Source organism: Cottoperca gobio, chromosome 23 (assembly GCF_900634415.1).
Source record: "Cottoperca gobio chromosome 23, fCotGob3.1, whole genome shotgun sequence".
Taxonomy (NCBI): Eukaryota; Metazoa; Chordata; class Actinopteri; order Perciformes; family Bovichtidae; genus Cottoperca; species Cottoperca gobio.
The window spans coordinates 14,886,181-14,909,716 of NC_041377.1; the positions used below are offsets into that span (position 1 = coordinate 14,886,181).

A 23,536-nucleotide genomic window follows, 5' to 3' on the forward strand; every position below is an offset into this window, starting at 1 on the left:
TAACTTAACCTAATGCTAAGCTAACCATTTCGTAGCTGTAGCTTTAATGGACACTCATGAAAAGGTGAAAAGGACATAGACAAATTTCTATCAGCAAGATAGCAAATAATCTTAATTTCCTAAAACGTCAAACTCATTCATCTCCATTCCAAAAATGTGGCGTTTTCACTCAGTATTCTTCATATGAAAAGAGCATTTGAACCACCTCTGGACACTAAAGCTAAAGTCAGATCATATCAGAGAAGGAAGACGGATGGTTTGTACCTGAAACTACACAAAAGCCCAATATTGCCCTGATAAATTTATATAAATTACAATAAAATGATTTGATTTCCATGATGTTAATCTACCCTGTTTGCACCAAAACATCGCTCAGACCATCTTAATGTTTAACTTTCTCTTGCTTTTGCTTTTTTAAATTGATATTCTGAATGCTCTTCGCCCTCCTCTCGATAATGACTCTTTGGCTTGAGTATGCACCATTCCAGAGAGTCCTGATTTTAGGTGTTTTTAAGAGGTTAAAAGAAAAGTTAATAATCACTGACCTTTGAGGGAAAATAAAGCAAACAAATCTACGCCAGTAGAGATTATTTTGTACAAAACATGTCCTTTCTGTCTTTATATGTGTTGACGAGGCTCTTTCTCCAGCTGTGGCGTTTCTGTGTCACTATTTCTGTGGTTCATGTTTGTGTAAATTTACTGTCTGCTTAACACAGAAAAACGTGGTCAAGTTTGATCCTTAAAAAAAAAGAAATCCAATCAAGGAAGCTGTGTACAGTCTGTGTGTAAACACTGATTCCTGGTGTGTGTGTGTGTGTGTGTGTGTGTGTGTGTGTGTGGGGGGGGGCGGGGTTCCTTGTAGGGGGGGTTATAGAAATGTTTGACTTAATTTCTGTGTTTTATATTTTTATAATAAAGATTTAATTAAAAAACAGGGCACATGATGTTTATGGTGATTTTTGTGTGTGAGTGTGTTTTTGTGTTCATAAAGAATAATATATGTAAGGCACTCACCATCTGCGTGTGGTTTGGATAGAAGGTTTGTTCATTCAGGGGGAATTTCTCAGGACCAAGGGAGTGGTAGAGCTTAATCATCTGAGAAAACTGAAAGCACAAATAAATAAAAAAAGTCAGACGTCATTATTCAGGCAGTGGAGGACAGGAGAGGCTAGGTAGGTTTTGAAATGTTTCTCTACCTCTTTTATATGTTATTTTTCTCTGTCTGTGCTAAATGGCAGCTCTAAAAAGACTTCCGAAGCACTGACAACTAAATCTGTCATTTATAATTAATGTTTGAGATTAAAAAGTATATAGATCCATCAATTCGAAGTCCATCACCAGTATTGGATCTTATGAGCATTTTAGCTTCATCAACTTAGATTCACATGTACTTAACATTATTACCAGTTATTTTCCAATCAAAGCCATTGGTTTAAATTAATTTCAGTATGCTAAAACATTCTAAATGGACTTGTAGAGACTTGAATGTTGCTGCAGATACATAATCGCTGTGTGGTAATGCATAGTACAGTGGTTTCACAAAGGGGGGCGATAAATGTGAGTTATTTGAGGCTAGAAAGGTAAAAAGAGATTTATGTTAGCATGATTTACTCACAAAGCAAAAAAACATGTAAGGACAAAATAGTGACACTTTTTAACAGAAAAGTAAAAAACATGTGGTGCTTGCAGAGCAAACACTTCAGTCAAATCCAAAAGAATGAAAAGGCCTATCTTTTATCTATCTTTTTAATAATATTTCACCACATATTAAAAGAAATCTGCATTTACAGTAACTACTGTATGTTTTGTGTAGAAAGAAAAAAATGCACGGCAAAAATACAAAAAGCAGTAAATATCCAAATAACTTTATTGAAAACTCTGCAGCTATGCCACAGCTTATGACATGAGATATCGGGCTATATAAATAAAATTTGATTGATTGATTGATTGACCTGCAGGTTTCTCTGTTTGTCCTTGTACATCAATATAATAAGATATTTAACATAATACTAGCAAATTGAATTAACCGGCAACCATATGTGTATGTACTGTATATGTGTACCTCTGGGTTGCCATGACAAAAAAAGTATTTTGAATGGGTGCCATGGTCTGAAAAAGCTAGAGAATTAATGCTTTGAAATTCTGTTAAAATTGCCGGAAAAAAAACCTCCAACAGTTTTCCTGGTCGATACAAAATTGACTTCTGTTTGGATGAGGGGATCTTAAAATGTTTTTTGGCTTTCAAAAAGAACAGCAAATCGTCATTCAATAGTGATAGACAGTGGTGGATTATCTACGTCAGGGATGGGGAACCTTTTTCCTATCAAGGGCCATTCTTTTTTTACAACATCCTTCGAGGGCCATACTAATTATTGAACTCATAACCTCTGCACATTTTTTAAGACACAGCCCATTCATTTCACTTTTCTTTTATGCTGTGCAAAAAGCCAACATTTTTATCCATGTATCTTTCTGTTTTATCAGAAATCAGCAATCCTTTATTAGTCCCACAACGGGGAAATGTATCTTGTCACAGCAAAAGAACATATGAAGTAAAAAGGCAGTACACAATAATTAAGTAGAATAAAAAATAATATAAGTACCAAGAGGTTGATAGAAAATAAAGTGAGTATTGCACATGGCAGTGATAATTGCACAGCAGTGTTGGAATAGTCTGTTCTTAGTGTGGTGGTCTACCTCTCTATCTCTCCATGTTTGTATGTTCCGCTCTGCAGAGAGCTGCTTGTTGGGCCAAACTCCGCCGAAGAGCGTTAACTTTATCCAAACGCACTCGTCCTTCATGCTCGTGCAGTTCGGCATGTTTCGTGCAGTAATGACGCTCGAGATTATTTTTAATCACCGCAAGTACGTCCGCACAAACTAGACACTCTGGCCTTTTACTTCCACAAAGAAATCATCGTTCATCCAATTTCTCCTGGAAAGTGCGACATTCCACATCCACTTTTCTCTGTTTTACACTCGCCATGCTGCGTTCACTGATGTCAACGACAGTCTTGTTTAAAATTGAAGTTTTTTGACATGACGTGACCACGTGATGACACGTTCCGCAAGTGTTGTGTTCAAGGACCCTGACCTTGGCCAGGAAAAACAGTCAGTCGTCCGTTTAAAATATTGAAGTCTAGTTTTTTTTTGCTAGTGGATTTCTTTTGCAGGCGTTTTACGAATTACCTCGAGGGCCGTATCAAAAGGTCTCACGGGGCCGTATACGGCCCGGAGGTACTCCACCCCTGATCTACGTCAAATCACAAAAAATGTGTCTGTCTAAAAATGTACGGTATGCTTTGAAAAAGAGGTAGCCGAGCTGTAAACATGAATAAGTGCATTCTTTCACCACTTTATGGAAGTATGTGTGTCGTGTAGTGGTTCATACTTGTAGGTGAAAAGACTACAATTACGATCCCATGCAGAGCCAAACTTTCACAGCGTTTTCCCTGCAGTTTTGTATCTTGTTTTCTCTTGAGCACAGAGTGAGTAATAATGCGTGGTGGTGGTGGTGGTGGAGGCCACTGGTGCCTTATGAGCCTGGCCACTGGCTCTGCCGACTCCAGAGACAGGTGTTACAGCTCCTTTTAATAGCCCCAAATAAATCAGCCGAGGGCAGCCGTTGAGGGAGAGACTCGAGACACCTTTGTGTGGGTTAAAGTAGAGTAAAGAGAGCAGATAAAGAGTGCTTACCACCCAAGGTTTGCTGCAGAAGTTGTAGATGGAGAAGAGGGAGTTGCTGCTCGGGACGCCGCCGAAATGCAGACCGATTACGAGGTTCCTGTAATCCTCGCCGGGGACCATACTGTAGGCGTGCTGGCGAATCAGGATGAAGTCTGGCTTGAAGGACCTGCATGACAGAGACAGACATGGAAATGAAAACCATCGGATAATGGCGTTTAGCATGGTTCGGGTTACCAATCTGCAAGTTTCTGGTGTGGTGTAGACTTTTGAAACCAATGTCCAAATGGTGTTTTTTTATGTCACAATGCATAGCATGAGCGAAATAAGCAGTCAACGCCATGGCTGAGCATTTCTTCTTTACTTATTACAGGAGTGTACCAATGACGGTCTTAGAATCCCAGATTCAGACAGCCAGGTTTTCATATCGACATACCTAAAGAACCTATCCCAACAGCTTTCAGCAACATGTTTTCCATGTCATCAGCCTAACGCTACAACCAAACAAACTCGGTTCTGTTTAGCCAAAATAAAATTATATTGAAGCCTGACGCTGTTCTATATATTTATCCTCAACGAGTAAGCTACAAGTAAATTCAAGGTTATCTACTCATGTTCACAGGATTTTAGTGCTCCTTGTTTCCTTACATCTTTAACATTTCAAAAGCTTCAAACCGTCTAATGCTGACATTTTACATTTTGAGTGGGATATGGATATGAATCTTCACCTACATAGCAGAGTACCCTTAGGTATAGTTATCATCCCAACATCTGTCAGTCATCTTGATGAGCAGTCACCTCTCCTTAAGATGGGGTCTCAGATCGGGACAGAAAATGTTCTGATCATCATTTTCAGGAAAGGTATCCGGGTGCAAAGACAGAATAATACGGCTATAATTTCCTTTTTTCAACAGAAAGGGGATTCTTTCCCCTTTGTGTTTATAACTCTGACCTAACTGCGCTCAGGTCAGGCATCTTCATCTGTCGGCACATTAACACACTGTATCTGGGCCTTGGGTTTACAGTTCAGGGCTCCATTATTCAGTGGCATTGTTGGGCTGAAGGAGTGAGGAAATGCTCCTAATCTTATTTTGGACCATCTATCCAATTAACACAGTCTAATCCTTCCTTTACAAACTGTTCTGGGAGCAGGGCCAAGCGACCCATAAAGGCAGCTGGAGGCCTCATTTAAAGCAGCACACATTTCACAATAACACAGGAAATTCACTTTGACATGCAGTCGAGTTTTTACCTTTTAGTGTTTTCAGTTTTCAAACAGGTATTGCGCAAATGTGCATTATTCAGATTTCTGTCATTTCATTGCACTAAAATAAAAATATTTCATGCTAGCAAGTGCTGTCTCACGATAACATGCTCTTATTTTGAATGTCATTGGTTTAAACAGTTATGGAGAGTTGTGTATTTGCATTATTTATACTTTTCGATTTATACTTGCAAATGTATTTTACAAAATTAGAAAATGTATCTACGTAAATGATGCAGTATAGGTAATAAATGTACATTTACAGTATGTAGCGTACTTTTTAAATGTACACACAACATACGTGTGTTTTAGCCTATGATTATGGCTTTCATACAGATTTCAGACAGGATCACACTAAAAATATTTACGACTACACACGTACATGTACACACACACACCCTCAGAGACTGCTACCATAGACACAAATGTAAAAAAAAAAAATGTTTAATCTATTTATAAATACTAATCACCTTGGTAAATTTGTAAAATGTGTACATTTGATTAACCGAGTGCTTTTTATTTTATGCTGCGAGTACTACTTTTTTGCCTTCCGTTGTACCTAATAATAATGACAATAAATATCACTTATTCATATTGAACATGCATCACTAAACTAGCATATTGTGTTTTCATATAGAAATAATATAAATCATATTTTATCTGTACAAATATGGGATTTTAAATATGGTCTTAAAAAAAACATACTGTAAAATTGCATAATTAAAGCTGTATTCATTTTTTGTTGCTAACATTGTTTGCTGTTTGTTTGATGCTGAGCAGGTCTACATACGACTACATACATCTGTTCCTCCCTGCTGCTGCACTCAGCCGCAGTGGCAACACACCAAAGGCTCTGCTATTTATACTGGAAGAAGCTGTTTATTGAGGCCTCCAGAACCAAACAAGACTCCTATCAGCCTAAAACAAAATGTAGCGTTGCATACAAGTGGAGCAACAACTATTTTCATATTCGATAAAAAGAAATGTGGATTACAACTTCCAAGAGTCCAATGTGACATCTTTGAAAACAGTTTTCTCTACGCGATGCTAAGTGCATGCACGTATTTAACATGCAGATTGCACCTTTGTGCTACCTCATTACCACAGAAAGGCCAGGTGCAGAAGACATTCAGCTCGATGGGATGGCTTTCACCGGTCTACGGTTAATGGAGCCAGTGCCCTATAGCAGTGGAGCATTACTGAGGTTTGTCACCCATTAACTTTGTTTTTCTATCTCTTCACTCGGACTCGTTATGCCGAATCAGGGCTCCCTGTGGGTCATGGATTTCAATAAAGCAGCACATTTATGCTTTACGATCCGAATCGCTCGGGCCACATAGTCATCACTTTGCGGGCGATATGCTAATGCACCCTTTGAATGGGTTATCGTGGTGCAATAAAGGCTGATAACCGGCACTGTTGGGGGGGGGGATAACAGTGTTATACATTAGGACATGAGGTTCCACATGGATCCATGTGGAATCATGAGCCCACTCTTCACACTTCAAAAGTATATTGAGTAAGGTAGATACAGATGTGCTGGGAAAAATATCCATCTTAACAAGTCAAGGCAAATAAAGCTGTGAAAAGGGTAACGTAAAAATATAAATCAAACTTCTGTGTAATAAGTGTCTTATTACTAGTGAATCTGCCTAATGTGATGTTGATATTGTCACTTGATTTTCCACTGATTTTAATTTTTTTAAGTAATATTAAAAGTGACACTGCATAATTTTGCTTGATGTAGGTAATAGTTGTTTAAAGGAAACCACAGCATGCCTCAAAAAATGTCATTTCTTGAAGCTTCTACAGTCCATTCTTTCATATCAATAAACAATCTTATGACCACGTGTATTTGAAAGTGGTCGCTCATAATGATGAGCCCACAGATAATTATCGGCGGACTCTGCCGTTTCCCTCACCTTCACTGCACGTTTTAGCATCTTTCATCTCATTGTTTTGGATTTTACGGCCCGCAACCTTTTAGTTGAGTCTCACAGCTCTCACTAGCACCAATTTCCAGACGCATTAGCCATTTTATTTTACGTGAAAGAGCTCCGATACTATACGCTACTTACGCAGCGCTAAATTGCAGACATGGTTAGCAACTAGCTAGCAAACACAGGAGAGCACCTCCGGGGTTGGTGGAGACTAAAATAGAGCTGGAAACACGACATCCAGTGCATACTTATGTTGCACCGTATCAACTTTATAATGTGATAAAACTTCACTGTTGTAGTAACAGCATGTATCTGCTAACCTCAATGCGCAAAAAAAATCTATAAAATCTATTAAAGCCAGTAATGAAGACTGATAATGAAAGGCAGGTGACGCTCAAAGCACACGTCATCATGTTTAAAGCCAGAAAGACGTTCATCACTCTCTATATCTGTATGGTTATGAATACACTGCAAGCCTAACGTTAAGACCATTACACAATGTACTGATCAACTGTGCCAACATTTCATCCACATTCCTAAAAACAGAAATCTATTCAAACCCAAGACAATATGCTCCAGATCCATTTATCATACAGAATCTTTGACCTTCTAATAGGCTCCACAGGGATTTCTGAATTGTCTTTTGTCTTTATACCGACCCTGTGCCTAGCTGTTAGGCTGGTAAGGGCCTTATCTTCCTCCCATCGGCTTGTCTCTCAATGATAAGGATAATCGGGGCAGAACTTGGCGGGAATGCCACATATGTCAAACAGTACATACCGAGGATCAGCGCGGCACTTGTACACAATGGTGCATTGTACCAAACTGGCTCTCCGTCATTGGAAGGAAATGCACCCTAGGGAGAAAATCTGTGCTTTCCTGTTATGAGGACAAACACTCGGGTAAAAAAAAAAACCCCTCTACATAGTGTAACAAGAGTTTTACGTGTGCTTATACCACAAAAAGTTGAAACATTTTGGGAAATATGCTTATTTTCTGTCTTTCTGGGAGATGAAAAGCTTGATACCACTCATGTCTGTGAGTTAAGTATGGAGCTGGGATGCTAAAGCTAGCTTAGCATGAAGACTGGAAGCAGGTATCCTAGCTCTCTCTTTCAAAGACAGCCTTATCAACACATCTAAAGCTCACTAATCTGTGTACATATTGAAGAAACAATGTGTTAGCAATTTAGTTTAGCTTCCAGTGCTAAGAGAAGCTAATCAACAGATGAATGAGTGGTATATCAATCTACTCGTATAACTCTGGGAAAGAAAGCAAATGAGCAAATTTCCCCAAAATGTCTAACTATGTTAAAATGTTATCATGGTAAAGGTTATTTATGACATGACAGTTTGAAAAGTACTTCAAAACTTCTATAGCATAACATCAGTAAACCGCAACAGAGACTGGACTGGAACCGAGCTCTCACTCATTTCTCTCCATTGCAAACTTTACTTTGTTTTTAAGGCCAACAAAGCTGCAGTATTAATACATTAAAAATGTGCCTTGTGCAATATAATAACATAATAACTTATCCAAATCCAAAGCAATTAAAATGATTGTTCACATATGAGAAGGATTGCCTTTTGGCAGCAGTATAGTACAGCACTCTTACTTTTATGTAAGAAAATGTTTCATCCCGTCAAACATTAAACAAAGACATAATGTCTTTGGGGTTTACTTTCATTATTACTTTGGCACTCTGCTAATGAAAACGCTGTATGCTTTTGTTAAACAATAAACATTATCAATCAGAAATGAGTTTCCAAAAATCCACTTAATCCAATTTTGTGAACATTGTTTTTGTTTATTTTAATTGGTGGATTGAGATCCACTTGGCTGACATTCGGGAACAAGTTGACATTTTTGATCGAAGTTTGATCAAAAGGTGGACAGAGTGAGTTTTGGAAAAGCACTCTGTTGGGAAAAAATGGAAAAAGGAAACGGATAAAGCAATAGTCCTTAAGTTATGAAGTTTTACTACAAATGTTTTATCTGAGACTGTAGGCCTAGAATGTCCAGAGAACCTTGAAGAGCTCTCCATCCTCTGTGTGTACAGTGACTCCCTGTAGCCTAGCATCATGCTGTGGTCCCCTGGCCTGGATCTAGGACTCCCTGTGGTTGTGGCTGTGGCTCCGGGCCCGGTGGCTCCAGAGCGAGCTGGCAGTGGCTCAGATCCTGGGCGGTGGCCCAGTCAGGGCTGCCAAAGCTCTGGATCGCCTCCAGCTGCAATCGCACTCCAGGGTTCATCTCCACACCACACTGAACGCAGCGAAGGTCACATAGAAAACAAAAAAGGGGCACACGCCGACGACTAAAAGCACCTCTAAAAATCCTAAACAAGTGTGTAGCTTGGGCACAACTACTGGCAGGGCAATTACAGAATGTTTAGTTGCTTAACAGTGATTGTGTTGAGGATTTGGGGGGGGGAAGAGTCTCACGGGAGGCAGATGGAATTAGGAAAAGGAGCTGCGAGAGCGCTGGAGCTCTAAATGACCTCTGGCAAAAAGGGAAATGAGTTTTGTTAGGAGTTTGAGTGAATTAGCGGGGCCATTTGTATTCATGGCTATATTACAAAAGCGGGGATGGTGGAGTGGGCCTCTGTATGCTTTCATTACAGTCACAGCGCTCCTAAAGGAACCCACCCTCAGGCCTCCTAAAGCCATGTCTGAACTCTGTGCGTCTGTGAGCGGGATTTATTTGCTCGGTAACAAGATGAACCTGTCTAAGGTATTAGGTGTTGAGGCCGCTCCAGGCAGATTGTTCCTTCACTGATTAAAATGGGCTTTCATAGGGGTCTACGTTAAAAGAAGGGGGGTTATGGCTTGTTTTTGTGTGTGTGTGTGTGTGTGTGTGTGTGAGTGTGAAACGTCTCTGTGTGGTCTAAGCGGTAAATCGTCACCTGAGGTAACCAAAGGAGGAGAGTCTAGTTGTGTGTGTGCTGTAGGGATTGGAAAGGAAGGAGGGGGTCGCCCCGTCTGGCTGAGACCTGTAGCTTTCAGGACAGAAAATTAAATCGAACAAGGAAAAAAAAAAAATACATCAGACAGGGATATGCTAATGTAATCTGGCTGGAGAACTGCACAGGGGGGCACAGGTCGGGAACAACACACATGGCCAATAAACGCCCGTCTGAACATGTCATTTTGTTGAAACAAATTCAGAGGACATTCTCAAATCCAGTCAGTTCAATGTTACTAACATCAGCTGTTTGTCACTCAACTTTTGTACTGCAATACAAAAACTAAATAACACCTTTTTTCTCCAACAAGATATCAGCTGACATGAACACACTCTCAGGCTGAATTGATGAAGTCAAACAAAGCATCAGTTCAGTCTGGTATTTCACTTTTAATCTACATATCAGTAGTCCTTCCCCTTATGAGAAAAATTAGGGATGCACCAATACCAATACTGATATCGGTAATCTGGCCAATACCGACTCAAATAGCTCGATCAGGGTAAGTGACAATGGGGTCAACCTTTTCAATTTTAATTCTATGTTTATACATTATATACTGGAATTTTAATCACTGTTTTAGTTTTGACCAATTTGTTGCTCTCTTTAGAGCACAATTCTATTGAATTCTGAATTTGTGGTGCTGAAAGTTCCGTGTTACATAACGGAAACCTCCACCTCACATTTACTTTACATCCACATTCAGCCAGCTGAACCCAAAACTACTTCCTGCGAGTGCAACAGTAAAACAAGCTCTCTCCTCAATCACTAGCAGTTAGCTCACCCCGCTGCCCGACCTTAATCCCCACTAATTAATAAACAGGTTTTTATTAACCACAACAGGAGATCTGTAAAGGACGCTGGAGGAGGGAGAGACGTTGCTCTGTTGCTTATCATGCGTTTGCTGCTGTGATCAGTCTTTCGGCCAGACAAGTTTTTTCCCACTTGGAGCCGAGCGGTTCGCTGGAGGTTTTGGCAGCGGCGAGCGGAGAAGCCAAAGGGCTGACTACAGCAGTGCAGCAGGGAACAACACACCATAACTACTGTACCTTGTGGCGTGTCACTCTGTTGCACTGTAGGCTGTGCAGTGCGTGCCACGTTGCACGTCGCACAAACAGTAGTGGTAGCAACATGGCATGTAGACTCCACTTTTAATTTATTTTTATGCCCTTGAACCAGGAAGCAGCAGTCAGGCCAGTTCATCAAGACAAATGCATATGATGCACAAACGGACAAACCAAGACACATGTATGCACATTCTTCTCATCAGAGCCGTGCCCAGTTCGGTTTAAAAATAAATAAATAATTGGGAAACTGCGTGCCAATGCACAAGCCTGATTTCCACTCCCGCAGTTAAACACACCATTAAAAGTCTGTTTGCAAATCAATATTTATTAATCTGTAACCTATAAATGAAATACAAAACAACAAAGAGGAAGCATCATTTTATTAATAATATAACATAATATATAATAATAATTAAGTTTATAACAGTTGTATTGACACAGACTCTACAAGTGCTTCATGTTAAATGATGAATAAAAATAATATAAATACAGCGACATTAAATGATGCCACCAAAAAAAAATAATTCATTACATTCAGTTACATTCAGTCTCTCACCATGTTTTTACTTTACCATACCAGACTAAGCTCCCTCTAGGACAGTCTTTCTCAAAGAGTCTGCGGACCGCTAGTGGTCCGTGAGTATATTGGTAAAATGTCACATTTGAAATTAATATATTATAAGTTTAAAGTGTTTCTCAAACTGTTTAAAAATGACTAGTATAGACTAGACTCTAGTATCATAGATGTAGAGTAGCTATGTAGGTTTGTTTTACGATCTTACGTCATAAATGATCTGCACGGTTAATTTGAGCCGCAGTCACCTGACAAGATGGATCGATGGCTCAAGACAGGGTCAGTTAAAAGAAAATTAAATCAAAAATGTGACGCGACAGTGAAGGTGCATCATCCTGATGCAGGTGATTCAGCGGCTACAAGTGGTTTTGTGTGCGTTACTGAGTCCCAGGAGAGCGGTTAGCCGTCCAACCACCACCCGGCTGAAAGCTGTGAAACTCGGCTTGAACGCGGATAGTCCAGCGCTAAAGTGAAAAGAAAATATCACAGCGACTACATCACAAACTGTTTTTTTATAACTGGAGATGAAGAGGATCCCAATCCACACTGTGTTTTGTGCAACGAGTCGTTGGCGAACGAGGCTATGAAACCCGCCGAGCTCAAGCGACATGTTGAGAGTAAACACAAGGATTACTTTGGGAAACCAAAGTGTTTTTGAGAGAAAACGTGATGAATTTAAAAAACACATGACGAAGGCGCCCTCACAGTTTGCATTTTGCGTATCTCTCAGTGGCAAACGATCTTGCTGTGTGTAAGTCCTGTACGGAGATAAACTCAGTAATAAATGTAGTCTACGTTTCATATGATGTGTAAAATATATCAGCATACACCGTTTAAATCGCATATGAATGCTTGTAGAATCCGTATTTGTATTTATATTGTTGATTTAATGTGTGAACGAGCGATATAGAGGAGGTCACATGAAGCTCATTATTAGGCTGTCATTTGTAATATATTGTTGGAGTGGTAAGCAGGCCTATTGTTTTTGGATATTTGGGGAGTTAGGTGGTCCCCGAGTGTTTTTTTATTGGTTAAGTGGTCCTTGGTCTGAAAAAGTTTGAGAAACACTGCTCTAGGAGAACATGAGGACGCACAATCTGACTTTCTGAATTAGAGTTTCCTTTATCCGGTAATTAATGAATCTGTTGAAGTCTGACATATTTACATTTCTCTGCTTCTAATGTCGGTGGGAACTGAATTCCCTCCAAGCACAATTTGAATTGTATTAAAAAGAGGCAAAAAATAAATGTCCATATATCCTTCCATTAAAAAGAAAAAAGAATAATCTTCAACACAAGGTAAACGGGAGACGGGGTCTGTGTTTCAAGACGGGGCTGGTGGGTTGCCAACATGCAGCACCAGAAACAGTCATGCCGGGAGCACAGGGGGGACCCTGTCCCTCCCCGCGGTGGAGAGAGGGGCACAGCGAGCACTATGGGAAGCTCAATGTCGGAGCAAATGTGCCAGAGTCTGCTGATACAGTGGCTCTCCATCATACTTCATATAGCCTGCCTATCAATTGTTTCTAAGGTCAATAAACATAGATACTATTTGACCGGAATATCTCCCATTTGTCCCGGGAAATTGAAATCTTCCAATACACATCCACCACCAATTTATCTCTCTCTCTCTTTTTCTACGTCCACGTTCAAAGGTAATTCTTGTTAATCTAACGCTGGAGGTTACAGATGCCCTTCTTCTACACTTTGATGCCAAATGTTTACGCGATCACATTCAAAGCTCGTTTGGATTACTGAATCTTTACATTTACACCTGCGATCTGATTACAGAGCAATCTCTAGACGGGCTGTAATCAGAATACAAGGAGTAAAGACGGAATAAATCAGTTTTTGTATCGCTGCTTGCAGAGCCAACAGTGTTCAAAACAATAACTAGATAAACAAGAAATGTGATTCACACACAATGTGTTTTCTTAGTTTAGCTTCTTTAATTTTGCCACGTGAGATACATTGTTTCCACTCCATTGGGTCATCTTTAACCGTACAGTAGATTTATATTCTTCACAAGTTCGAGAAACCCCACTGCACAAACAACCCTGAACGCACAGAACTGTGAGAAAGTGTGCAGTGGAGGAGATGTGATCAGAGAGCATGTCTGTGGACAGCAGAGGTCAGAGGTCAGGTCGCCAGAGGACATGTGGAAAACGCTTGCTTTAAATACACAGTACAGTGTGCATAGGAACATCCCTCTCTTGATCTCACACACAAACACACACACACACACACACACGGCAAAAAAGAGTGCATTTAGTTTCTGTTTTCTATTACAACATTCTTCTGGCTGATAATAAAACACACTGCTATCAAATAAACAATTAGCTTTCATTGGCTATAATCTATGACTGAGGGCAGATTTTAATCACTTCGGTTTTAAACTGACCTTTTATCCAGAGAAAGTTTCAGTGTCTCCACTATGCTTTATTAGTCATCGACCAATCGGACTGCGAGCTACAAACAAGCATTATGCGATTTGCAGTCAACTTCAGTCATAAACGATAAACTGAACCGCAACAGTTTTGGCAGTGAATGTCAGTGTTTGGGAGGACAAGGCTGCAGTCATACCATCTGCAGCCCATTTGGCTTCTCTATCATTGCAGCAATATCACCGAAACATACTCAACCCACACAATAACCACTGTGTCTGTTCTGACAACAGGTTGCATTGTGACAATAAGCTCCCCGCTCTGTGACCACTCTCGCTTGATTTCACACTGCACTGCACGGTGAGGCCATTTTGCCGGGACAAATGCTACCGTCGAAAATTGTGTGGAGTCGAGGCCAAAACACAAATTAGCTGATTACTCCCCATGAAGGACTGGTGGGGCTGATACTGGTGTGGCAAGCCGATCTAATGGACCAATCAGGATGCAGAAGCGTGGAGAATAAGAAGCAGAGGACTGTTGAGAGTTTGCAGATATGGTGTATGTGATCGATCTCATGGCAGTGACAGTTGATGTCAGGCTGGGTGTCGAAGACAGAGTTTACAGCATAACAACCACACAAGCAAAAAAAACATCTGAAAGGTACTGCAGGTGAGAAATATTGATCTCTACACTAAAGTTTGTTGGACATTATATTTTCAAACTGGTTTGTCGTTCTGTTTGTCTGTGTCAACAGGTTTACGGATAAAAAATACTTTTCCATGAAACTTGGTAGAAGAGTGTAGCATGCTGATCTAGTGAACCAATCAGGATGCAGAAACGTGGAGATAAAGAAGCAGATTTTTGTTAACGTGATAAATGTGCTGCATTCATGGGGTTTCGGAATAATTGGAAAACATTTAACACCGACAGGGGACGCCCTCTCAAGTCGGAACAACTCTAAATTGCTCTGAACAATACAAATACAACAAACAGTATCTTTGTAGCGTCCATGTTGTTTCCACATCAAAGCTTAAAGCTTAAGACTTAAAGCTCATGTCAAAGTCAAAAGAATGGCTTCCCAACTCGGGAAATAGGACCATCCGAGGATATACGGCGCGTGCTAATGTTAGCATTCATCTGGAGCCATGTTTATGTCCACTTGATCTAAGTCCGCTATGAACTCTCTTTTTAGTTTTGTTTCATTCTCCACAAAATCCTGAAGGGAAATATCTGTCTGGGCAGGTCGCATAAACAGTAGAACAGTAAAAGTGCGAGCTGGAAAACCAAAACAATGAGCTGAAAGGCGCTAAACGCTCCTTAGAGCTGGGAGTCGGTTAATGATCACTCTGGCTTTGTCACTATGAGAGACCCCTTTTATGTGACCCATTATTTACAAAAATATAGCTGCTTTTAAGTCATTGGCATTATTGGTTTTGTTAATTATACTTTTTTTTTTTTAAGTACAGCATTCACAATGTAGGTTGAAGCAGGAGCATGAAGTCATCCTTTCCACCCAGATCAGCTGATTATCAGTGATCTCTTTGAGCCCCAACTTCACATAACAGAGCAGTCTATTTAAATAGCCAACTTCACGTGTCTGACTGCTGCTGCTGCTGCTGCTGCTGCTACAGGAGCTGTTTACTGGCCAGAGGCCACCTCTGCCACTGCAAAAGTTTTTTTTTTCAGATGCACCCAAATGACCCAAATGCCTAAAAATAGAAGAGAATTACTTGTGGAGTTTTTTTCAGTTTGACTGAGGCAACGTATTCTTTGCTGTGATTATTGGCATCGAGGTGATGTATAAAGTGCAAGCCATTGCCACCATAGTCAGTCCCACAAGACCTATAATGAAGGGGGTTATGAATCAAAAGCAATCTGCTTAAATAACTTCCTGGTTACCACAAGATCTGGCATTGCAAACAATGGCCTAATGGGAATTATCAGTACTGTGAGACTGCTTAGCTAAAATTCCTGGTTGTATTACATGCATTTTGCAATATGGAGTAGCGTTACGGTGATATTTTACAAACTAGAGCTAAAAACAGTTCTCCAAAGCACATAAAAACAAGTTTACATACTTTTTATCCTTTGTAACACACATTTCCCACCTCAGTTGAAATAGGGTAAGAAGTATTTTGTTCTACTTCGGCATAATTACATTACATGCCTTGATTTCTCTGAGTGCAAGCAATGTTATATATACACACAGTCATGTACAATGCCACCGAGAGAAAAAAACAGGAGTCTTTGTGCCGGCTCACTGAGGCAGATTACAGATTGCGTGGGCAAATGCGTCAAAGGACTCAAGCTCTCTTTTCCTCCTCGAGCATCTTACCTGACCACTCTGGTGCCACCTTTGTTGACCTGCATGTCCACCATACATCCCGAGTTGACGTAAGAGGCCAGGTTGATCTCTGAGAACTCCGCCTGGGGAACACAAAGAAAAAAAGCACAAAATGATATGCTACATCCTACAACAACATACCGTATAAGGTCAAGTTTGTCTGTGGTAATTTAACTTTGTACACACAAAAAGGTCTTTCGGAAAGGGAAAGTAAAAGTCATAACAGTCAAGTTCTAGCACTTTAACTTGACATCGTTCTTATAAAGAAGAGAAGAAAAAAAAGTACCTCTGACCACCAAACTAGTACAGACAATAGATTTTTTAAGGTTTACATTTTCCCATTAGCATAGCAGAGAGAAAAAGACAAGAGACAGAGAGTTGGTGAGAGGAGGCAAATTGAGTTATCCCCAGCCTGTGGCCTCCCGGACAGTGAGAGCCTTGTGAAAGGCCGTAGCCCGGCTACCTAATGACTCCGTCAAACTCCCAGAGATACTCGAGAGGAGGGGCGACAGTCGACTTCTGGGAACGGACTTTTTTCGAGATGTACAATTACATTTTCCTGCTAATGATGTCACGAAAGTCATAAATTGAAAACGTTTTCAGTACTTATTTGTCGTTTTTTCATCAGCTCTTTAATTCGCTAAAGTGACACAGCAGGACACACACACATGCACACAAGCCCAATTGGTTAACATGTTAAACTAACGTATAGACCGTAAACTAACCTATAGACCAACATGCGTGAATTGGTCAAATTTATTGACGGTGGTTAACTAATATGTGGTTAGCCGTTAACATCCCTGCTGATAATTTAATAATGGTTTTGGTGAATGCTTGAGAAGCTGTTCTTGATTCAAGGCTGCATCGTCCTAAACTCCCGGTACAGAAAGCCGTAGAGGGATGCTAAACAGCAGCCAGTTGACCTAAGAATGAAACACTGCCATATTTATTTGAGTCTTCACATCACCTTTAAGTATGAGGAGTGACATTAATGGGTTTAATGGGCCCTAAACAAGCAGCCTGATGACTCTCTTTTGACATGATGTGCTTTGACTACACAAACACGACACTACAAAAAGAACATGACATGCGTCTGTGAGTACTCTAAACCTGAGTCAGCAAATGGACCAGATTCAGTCACGGACTCCCTCTTAACATTGCTGCAGTGGTTAACAATTAAATGTTACCCAAAGGAAAAATATAATCAAATAAAAAAATGCCATACATGTGACAAACAGAGCAGGAGTGCCGCTTTGTTCATCAGCTCTGCTGTTAATGTCACAAGACTACCGCATGCTGCCACGGAGAACAACACAATCACAATGTGTGTATCTTCCCTGCTTTTGATTGACACTAAATTATTTTAATTGCATCAGTGTGTATCATGAAATTTTTTTATTTAATTTAAACTGTATTACCGTTGTTTTTTTTAAGAAATCAATCTAAAGTACATTTTAATTTATAGCTCGACTATAGCATTCCACGCTATAGAAGCGATTAAATGAAAATGATATGTTTATTTTATTCTGGGTGAAGATAACTATTTATGATATTCAAACATTTCCCACGGACACTCAGGGATCAAATTACCTTCTCTAAAGGATAAATTACGTTTTTGGAGTGTAGCCCCGCACACATGTACAGCATATGGCAAATGGCATATGGCAGTCAGCTACTCAAAGACATAGGTTTGTGTCTGGAGGGTTGATGGATTTAATCCTGGACTGGCTTGGTAAATAAATAAGTAAACGGCCTGATCTCACAGCATGAAACCCCTTTGTACCTTAGTTAGTCTTGAAATATGTTGTGATTTGTGACAAAAACCTTATAGCTAAGCACAATAAATAGCAGCTGTGTCAATGCCAAACAGCTGATCGTTAACTGATGCTGTGACAGCCTCGCAAACAACACAACCCTGCGGTACACTGCTCTGCTTTTGTAGGTTTCAAACACAGATGGAGTGTGACACGTCTCAAATCAGCCTTCAACAACATGGACGGGGATGTAAGCAAATCCTCTGGCTGACCCTCCGCTCAACCCAGCTCCTGCCAATTTGCATAACAAGTTCAGTCACTTCTTATCTACACATTCTCATACTGTTATTATTGTTTGAGACCATAAGCCTGCTTTACCGAGCAGTTATGGGGGCTTGCCTTTTACATAAAAAGGAAATATTATCAGCGATATTCTCTCAGAAATAAAATGTCCCTTTTATCCAGCGCTGTGGCCCATGTATACTCTGTATGGCGGAGTGAGTTGGTTTTGAAAAGAATGTGCCAACGTAACGAAACCCGGGCTTTTCTGCCAAGAGAAAAACACCCACCTCTTTTATTTATTTTGTTGCACTATGAGAGGAAGAGCAGGGGGGCGAGTAAATGCCGTAATCTTATTTAGGGGACAACGAGGCGCCACTCACACTCAATGTGCCTCAGGGACATGCACTTGGCTCCCTTCCTTTTCTCAGCTCTTCTCTACTGATTCCCGCCTCTGAAAGAAACATCTGTGTGCTCAGCAGCACGTCTTGCTTAAAAACACTGCACAGTCAAACACGCAGACACGATGTGCATGTACACACACACACACACACACACACACACACATCCTACAACATTACATCTCCTTAACAAATCCCATCCCAAACACGGTGGCTACGTTGACTTTTGCTGCAACCTGATAAAACCAAGAGAGTGGGCGACAATTTGGCAAAGGTCAAGCATTCCACGTCATCTCTGATTGGCTGGCTCTTGGTAAGAGCAGCGCTAACAATCACTGCCATTGGGCAGTAATGGATGAAGTGGCCGGTGCAGCGGGCCACCAGGCCCAGGAACCAGGACAGGAGGCTTTTCACAGCACCATGGTAACCATCACCGTAACACATTCAGACACTTGTCTTGGAGCAGCTCTTGCCCTGGGAAAGCAAAACAGGAAGTAATACATGGGGCAACTGCCTCCAGAGCTTGATTCTTCTCATCTGTTGACCTGCATTCAGGATGAATTAGGAAAAGCTTTCAGCTAAACTGTTAGGAGGGACAGAATTATGGACGATCATATGGTTGTGATTAGGTTTAACCATGTCTCAAGGTGAACTTTTATCCTTACTTCTTCTGTTGTTTGAGTTTCTGCAGTTTGAGTTTCTGCCAGCGATAGTCTCTCCCACTGCTCACTAATAACTCATTTGTGTATTTACAGAAATCCAAGCATTTACAAATGGAAAACATATTGGCTAATGGAAAAGCTTCCATGGATTTAACATTACGTCACGTCAATTTTAAAAAAGTCACTTTGATCAACACAATCTTCCACTTGAATTAACAATATATCTCCAGACCTGGTTTACCGAGCCTCATTCATCCCTGCAGTGTGTCCCGACAATACAGTAAACACCACTTGGGATATATTACTAATATATATTACCATATTTGGGAGTATTTTTAGATACGGACTAACCGGTGTCACTGAGGTTCAGGTGGTTAAGGTGCCTTTTGTTTGGGCATGAGTCAAACTGTAAACAGGATATTTTGCCTTTGGGAAAAACTACTTGGAAGGTCTGTCAACTACAATCTGCGATGTTTTCTGGAAAGCAAGATAACTAGAAAAAAAGTGTAAATGCTTACTCAGACTGAGCGCACAACACTGTACACAGGTTAAAATGTGTACAGTGTGTATTAAATGTGTATTAAAATGTTAATATGAATGAATTGAAAATGAAATATAAGGAATTTAAGTGGAAGCGTTGAAAAAGCTGAGGTTTCAGTCAGAGTCCGAAAGCTGAAAGTAGCTGAAATATGTGGTGCAGTGGCTGAAAGCATCGGAAATGTCAGTTTTAAGTTTAAGCTTGCGAACAGTTTGCGAGTAAATACTGAACGAACGAAATGCAAGTTAATGTCAAGCCATGAAAGCCACTGAAATGTTGACGTGTGAGCCCTACAAACAGTTGAAGTGTAAATTGAACTGACTTTCTAAATAATTCAAGATTAGATATATTAGAAAAATGCCAGTATATACTGTAAATGTTATATTATGGAGATGTAATATAGAGTATACATAGAAAAATTTATCATATACAAACATAAAAAAAGAACCAATAAAGATGTAATACTGAATAATACTTTATTGTGATTATAGTGAATATGGAGAAGAGCATTTGAATACAATGTATTACATTATTATGGGGATTGCTAATTATAGAAGCCGGTATTATAGGGAGCCATTGAATGCAAAATAAGAAAATAGATGCTCCCATAACTGTTTACGCAGATCTAAGCCATAAATAAACTTTCTGAGCTTTTATTTTTTCTCACCACAAATGCCTATTTGTTCTACTGATAGTTTTGCTTTTTTAGTCCCCTGTGAAAAACCAAAGTGGAAAAGCTGTTGATAAAATCGTTGTGGCCCAGATGGAGCCTCTCATTGTGTGGTTTCCTTTCATCTGAATGTTTTTCTGTGACACAAAGTGCTTCTTTTATTGCCTAACCTCTTAAGTTACAATGGCAAAAATTTTGACCGGCCAAGACCTGGATGAACGACAACTTGGAAAATAAAACGTTGCATCGAAGTAGCTGTTACATTGCTCCAGCATTGGTTGGCACGTTAAGAGTTATATGAGGTTAAACTAAGAGAGAACAGACTGTAGTGATTTGATTTGTTGCTGCTGGGCAGATACTTTATTTGTTGACTACCTCTACATTTTTACTAACTCTTGATAAGCTCGGTTGAATCGCACACTGATGCAATTGAGAGGCCTTAGGTACAGTGGACCATTCATGCGCAACGCGGAGAAGTATTTGCCGCTAATCACTACCACCTTGTACAACAGTGAAATAATTCATTGGGAGGTACTAAATGTTGAAAACCGAGACAGATGCTAAACGCAGCAGCGCAACAGAAGGCATGAAGGCGAGCTGGGTGAGTGACACGTCTGCGGCAATTACCAAACCATACCATCAGTCCTGAGCAAGTTCTACCCAGATGCCCTATGTAATGTGCAAATACCAGCCAAAGAAAAGGGTACACGCGTAACATACAGCCAACTGCCTGTGAGCGTGGACAGCGCTGAGGTCATGCTCTGCAGATGTTGCCCCCTGCCCGAATCCCAACCGCACATGGTATGGCATTTCCTGAAGAACTGCCACTTGTTCTTTCACAACACACAACACACCCCTTCAAATTTAACTGCCTAGTTTGTCCGTTTGTGTAAATTGCAGTGTTTATTACTTTGCAGGGATTGTGGGTAGTGAGCTGTGAACTTTGATTATAGCTGGTGAAGATTTGTTTCGACACTTTTCACAATGGACTGTCATCATCACAATTAGGGTGACAACTTTCACTGCACAAGATCTCAGTTCCAGAGACCCTCGGCTCGGCATTGAGGACTCAAGAATTCGACCAAAATGGTCGCATTTATGCCTCATTGATTAATACCAGAAATGGACGAAGTACTCCGATCTTATACTTCTTTATGACACCAATGGCCCTCAAGTGAACAGTAGTCAGCATTCTGCTGCTTGCATCGGTCAAAACAGTGACGTGATACCGACATCATGTTGATAGAATGTTGGATAATATATTATAATCATATTTAGAATGAGAATACTATGTTTAATGTTCCTACATTTTATTCGGACCACAGCCTCCATGGCTGAACGGCACCCATCACAACACCGAGTCCACACGTGTGAAATATACTTTGTTTTTAGCTAATGTTAGCTGGGAATTTCACCAAGGGACCAATAAACTGTATCTTAACCTATAATAATACATGATAAATGATTTGTTTCATATATTATATTTTGTATTATAAATCTGACTCTGAAAGTAAATTCAAAGTTATACAAATAAATGTAGTAGAGTACAAAATAACATATTTGCCTTTGAATTGTAGTGGAGTAGAAGTACAAAGTAGCAGGAAATAGAAATACTCAAGTAAAATACAATACCTCAAAAATAGTAGATAGTAGACTAGTTGCAACGAAAGTATCAAAAGCAAATGTAGCAAAGTTAAAAGTAGCTACTGGCCCATAATACTTCCAACTGTCCAACAAGGCACAAGTCCAACACTTCAGAACTGTAGACTCTGGTACTGCAGCCCTGATCCAGCCTATATTATCTGCTAGCACAGTCATAAGTCATGACAACAATTAAGATAGGAAGTCTGTAATATGTGCTATCACTCACCAACACTGCAGCTCTGTCTGTTTCTTTTACACCTTCACAAGTATTATTTCTTACTAACGATAACGGTTTTACCTCCAAATTAATGTAGAATGTCTTAATAGAGATATTGCTGCCTAACGTTAGCTTAAAAAAAAGTGCTAATGCTAACTTAGTAGTGCCAGTTTGTGCCACCTCCTGACAATAATAACATTATCGAGAGAGCTGGCTAACATAAGCCGTCCTGAATATTATTAAATATCATTAACAGTTTGATGTTCACGGGCTACACTGTGACGTAATGACGTTTCCTTGACGTTAGTTAATGTTAGCAATCTTGAGGTCATTATAGATAAACAACAGACTGGCTTTCTAACTGTTTCCACTTGTGCTACTGTTAAAGTAGGTTTTTAAACACCTGTTGTTGTTTTTTAAGGTTTTCAGCATCATAACCATATTCGTCGCTTGTGGCTGCAAAGGTTAGTAATTCCTATTTTAGCTTAAGAAATTTTGCTATCTAGCTAACTCTCGGACAATGACTGACAATTGTCCCTGTTAAATAATAAAAGAAAAAAAGGACCTATCCTCATTGTTTATGATCATATTTTTTTTTTTTTTTTTGCATTTAACATTTTTCTAGAAGCGAGTCACAGGCTCATGATAAATGAGCAATTGAAAACTGACCTGATGTAACTGCACATTAACTCCTTTTAAATTAAAAGTAATTAACTGAAAGTGTGGCCCGGAGAAGGGAAGATTGGGGTTCCTTACTGGAGCTGCTGCCCCCGCGACCCGATCCCGGATAAGCGATAGACGATGGATGGATGGATGGATGGATGGATGGATAACTGAAAGAGTGAAATAAATTATTTTTACAACTTCCAGCTCTGGTCATGTTAAGAGTAATATAGACCTTTTTGTATTTGGCATTTCTGGCTGTGTTTTTCATTTAGAATATACATATATATATATATATATATATATAAATAAAAAGGTATACTGTTATACTAATCTGACTGTGAGGATCCCTTGGCGTGTGTTTAGCCCTCCCAGCATCAACAACTAGTACTCAACATATTGAATATGATTTTGTAAAACAAAAAAAGAGGCATGGCTTCAAGCCTGTTTTTATTAGTCACTAATGCACAAAGCACCACCACCGGCGCTCCCA

General features: G+C 39.9%; 1 protein-coding gene across 1 annotated transcript in view; it reads right to left on the reverse strand.

Annotated features, from left to right (window-relative positions):
* Nucleotides 1–23,536, reverse strand: part of syn3 (synapsin III) — a 112,755-nt gene that overhangs the window by 59,812 nt on the left and 29,407 nt on the right. The window contains 3 exon segments of the mRNA XM_029461503.1: nt 1,015–1,104; nt 3,697–3,853; nt 16,207–16,298. Coding sequence (XP_029317363.1) covers nt 1,015–1,104; nt 3,697–3,853; nt 16,207–16,298 — 339 coding nt within the window.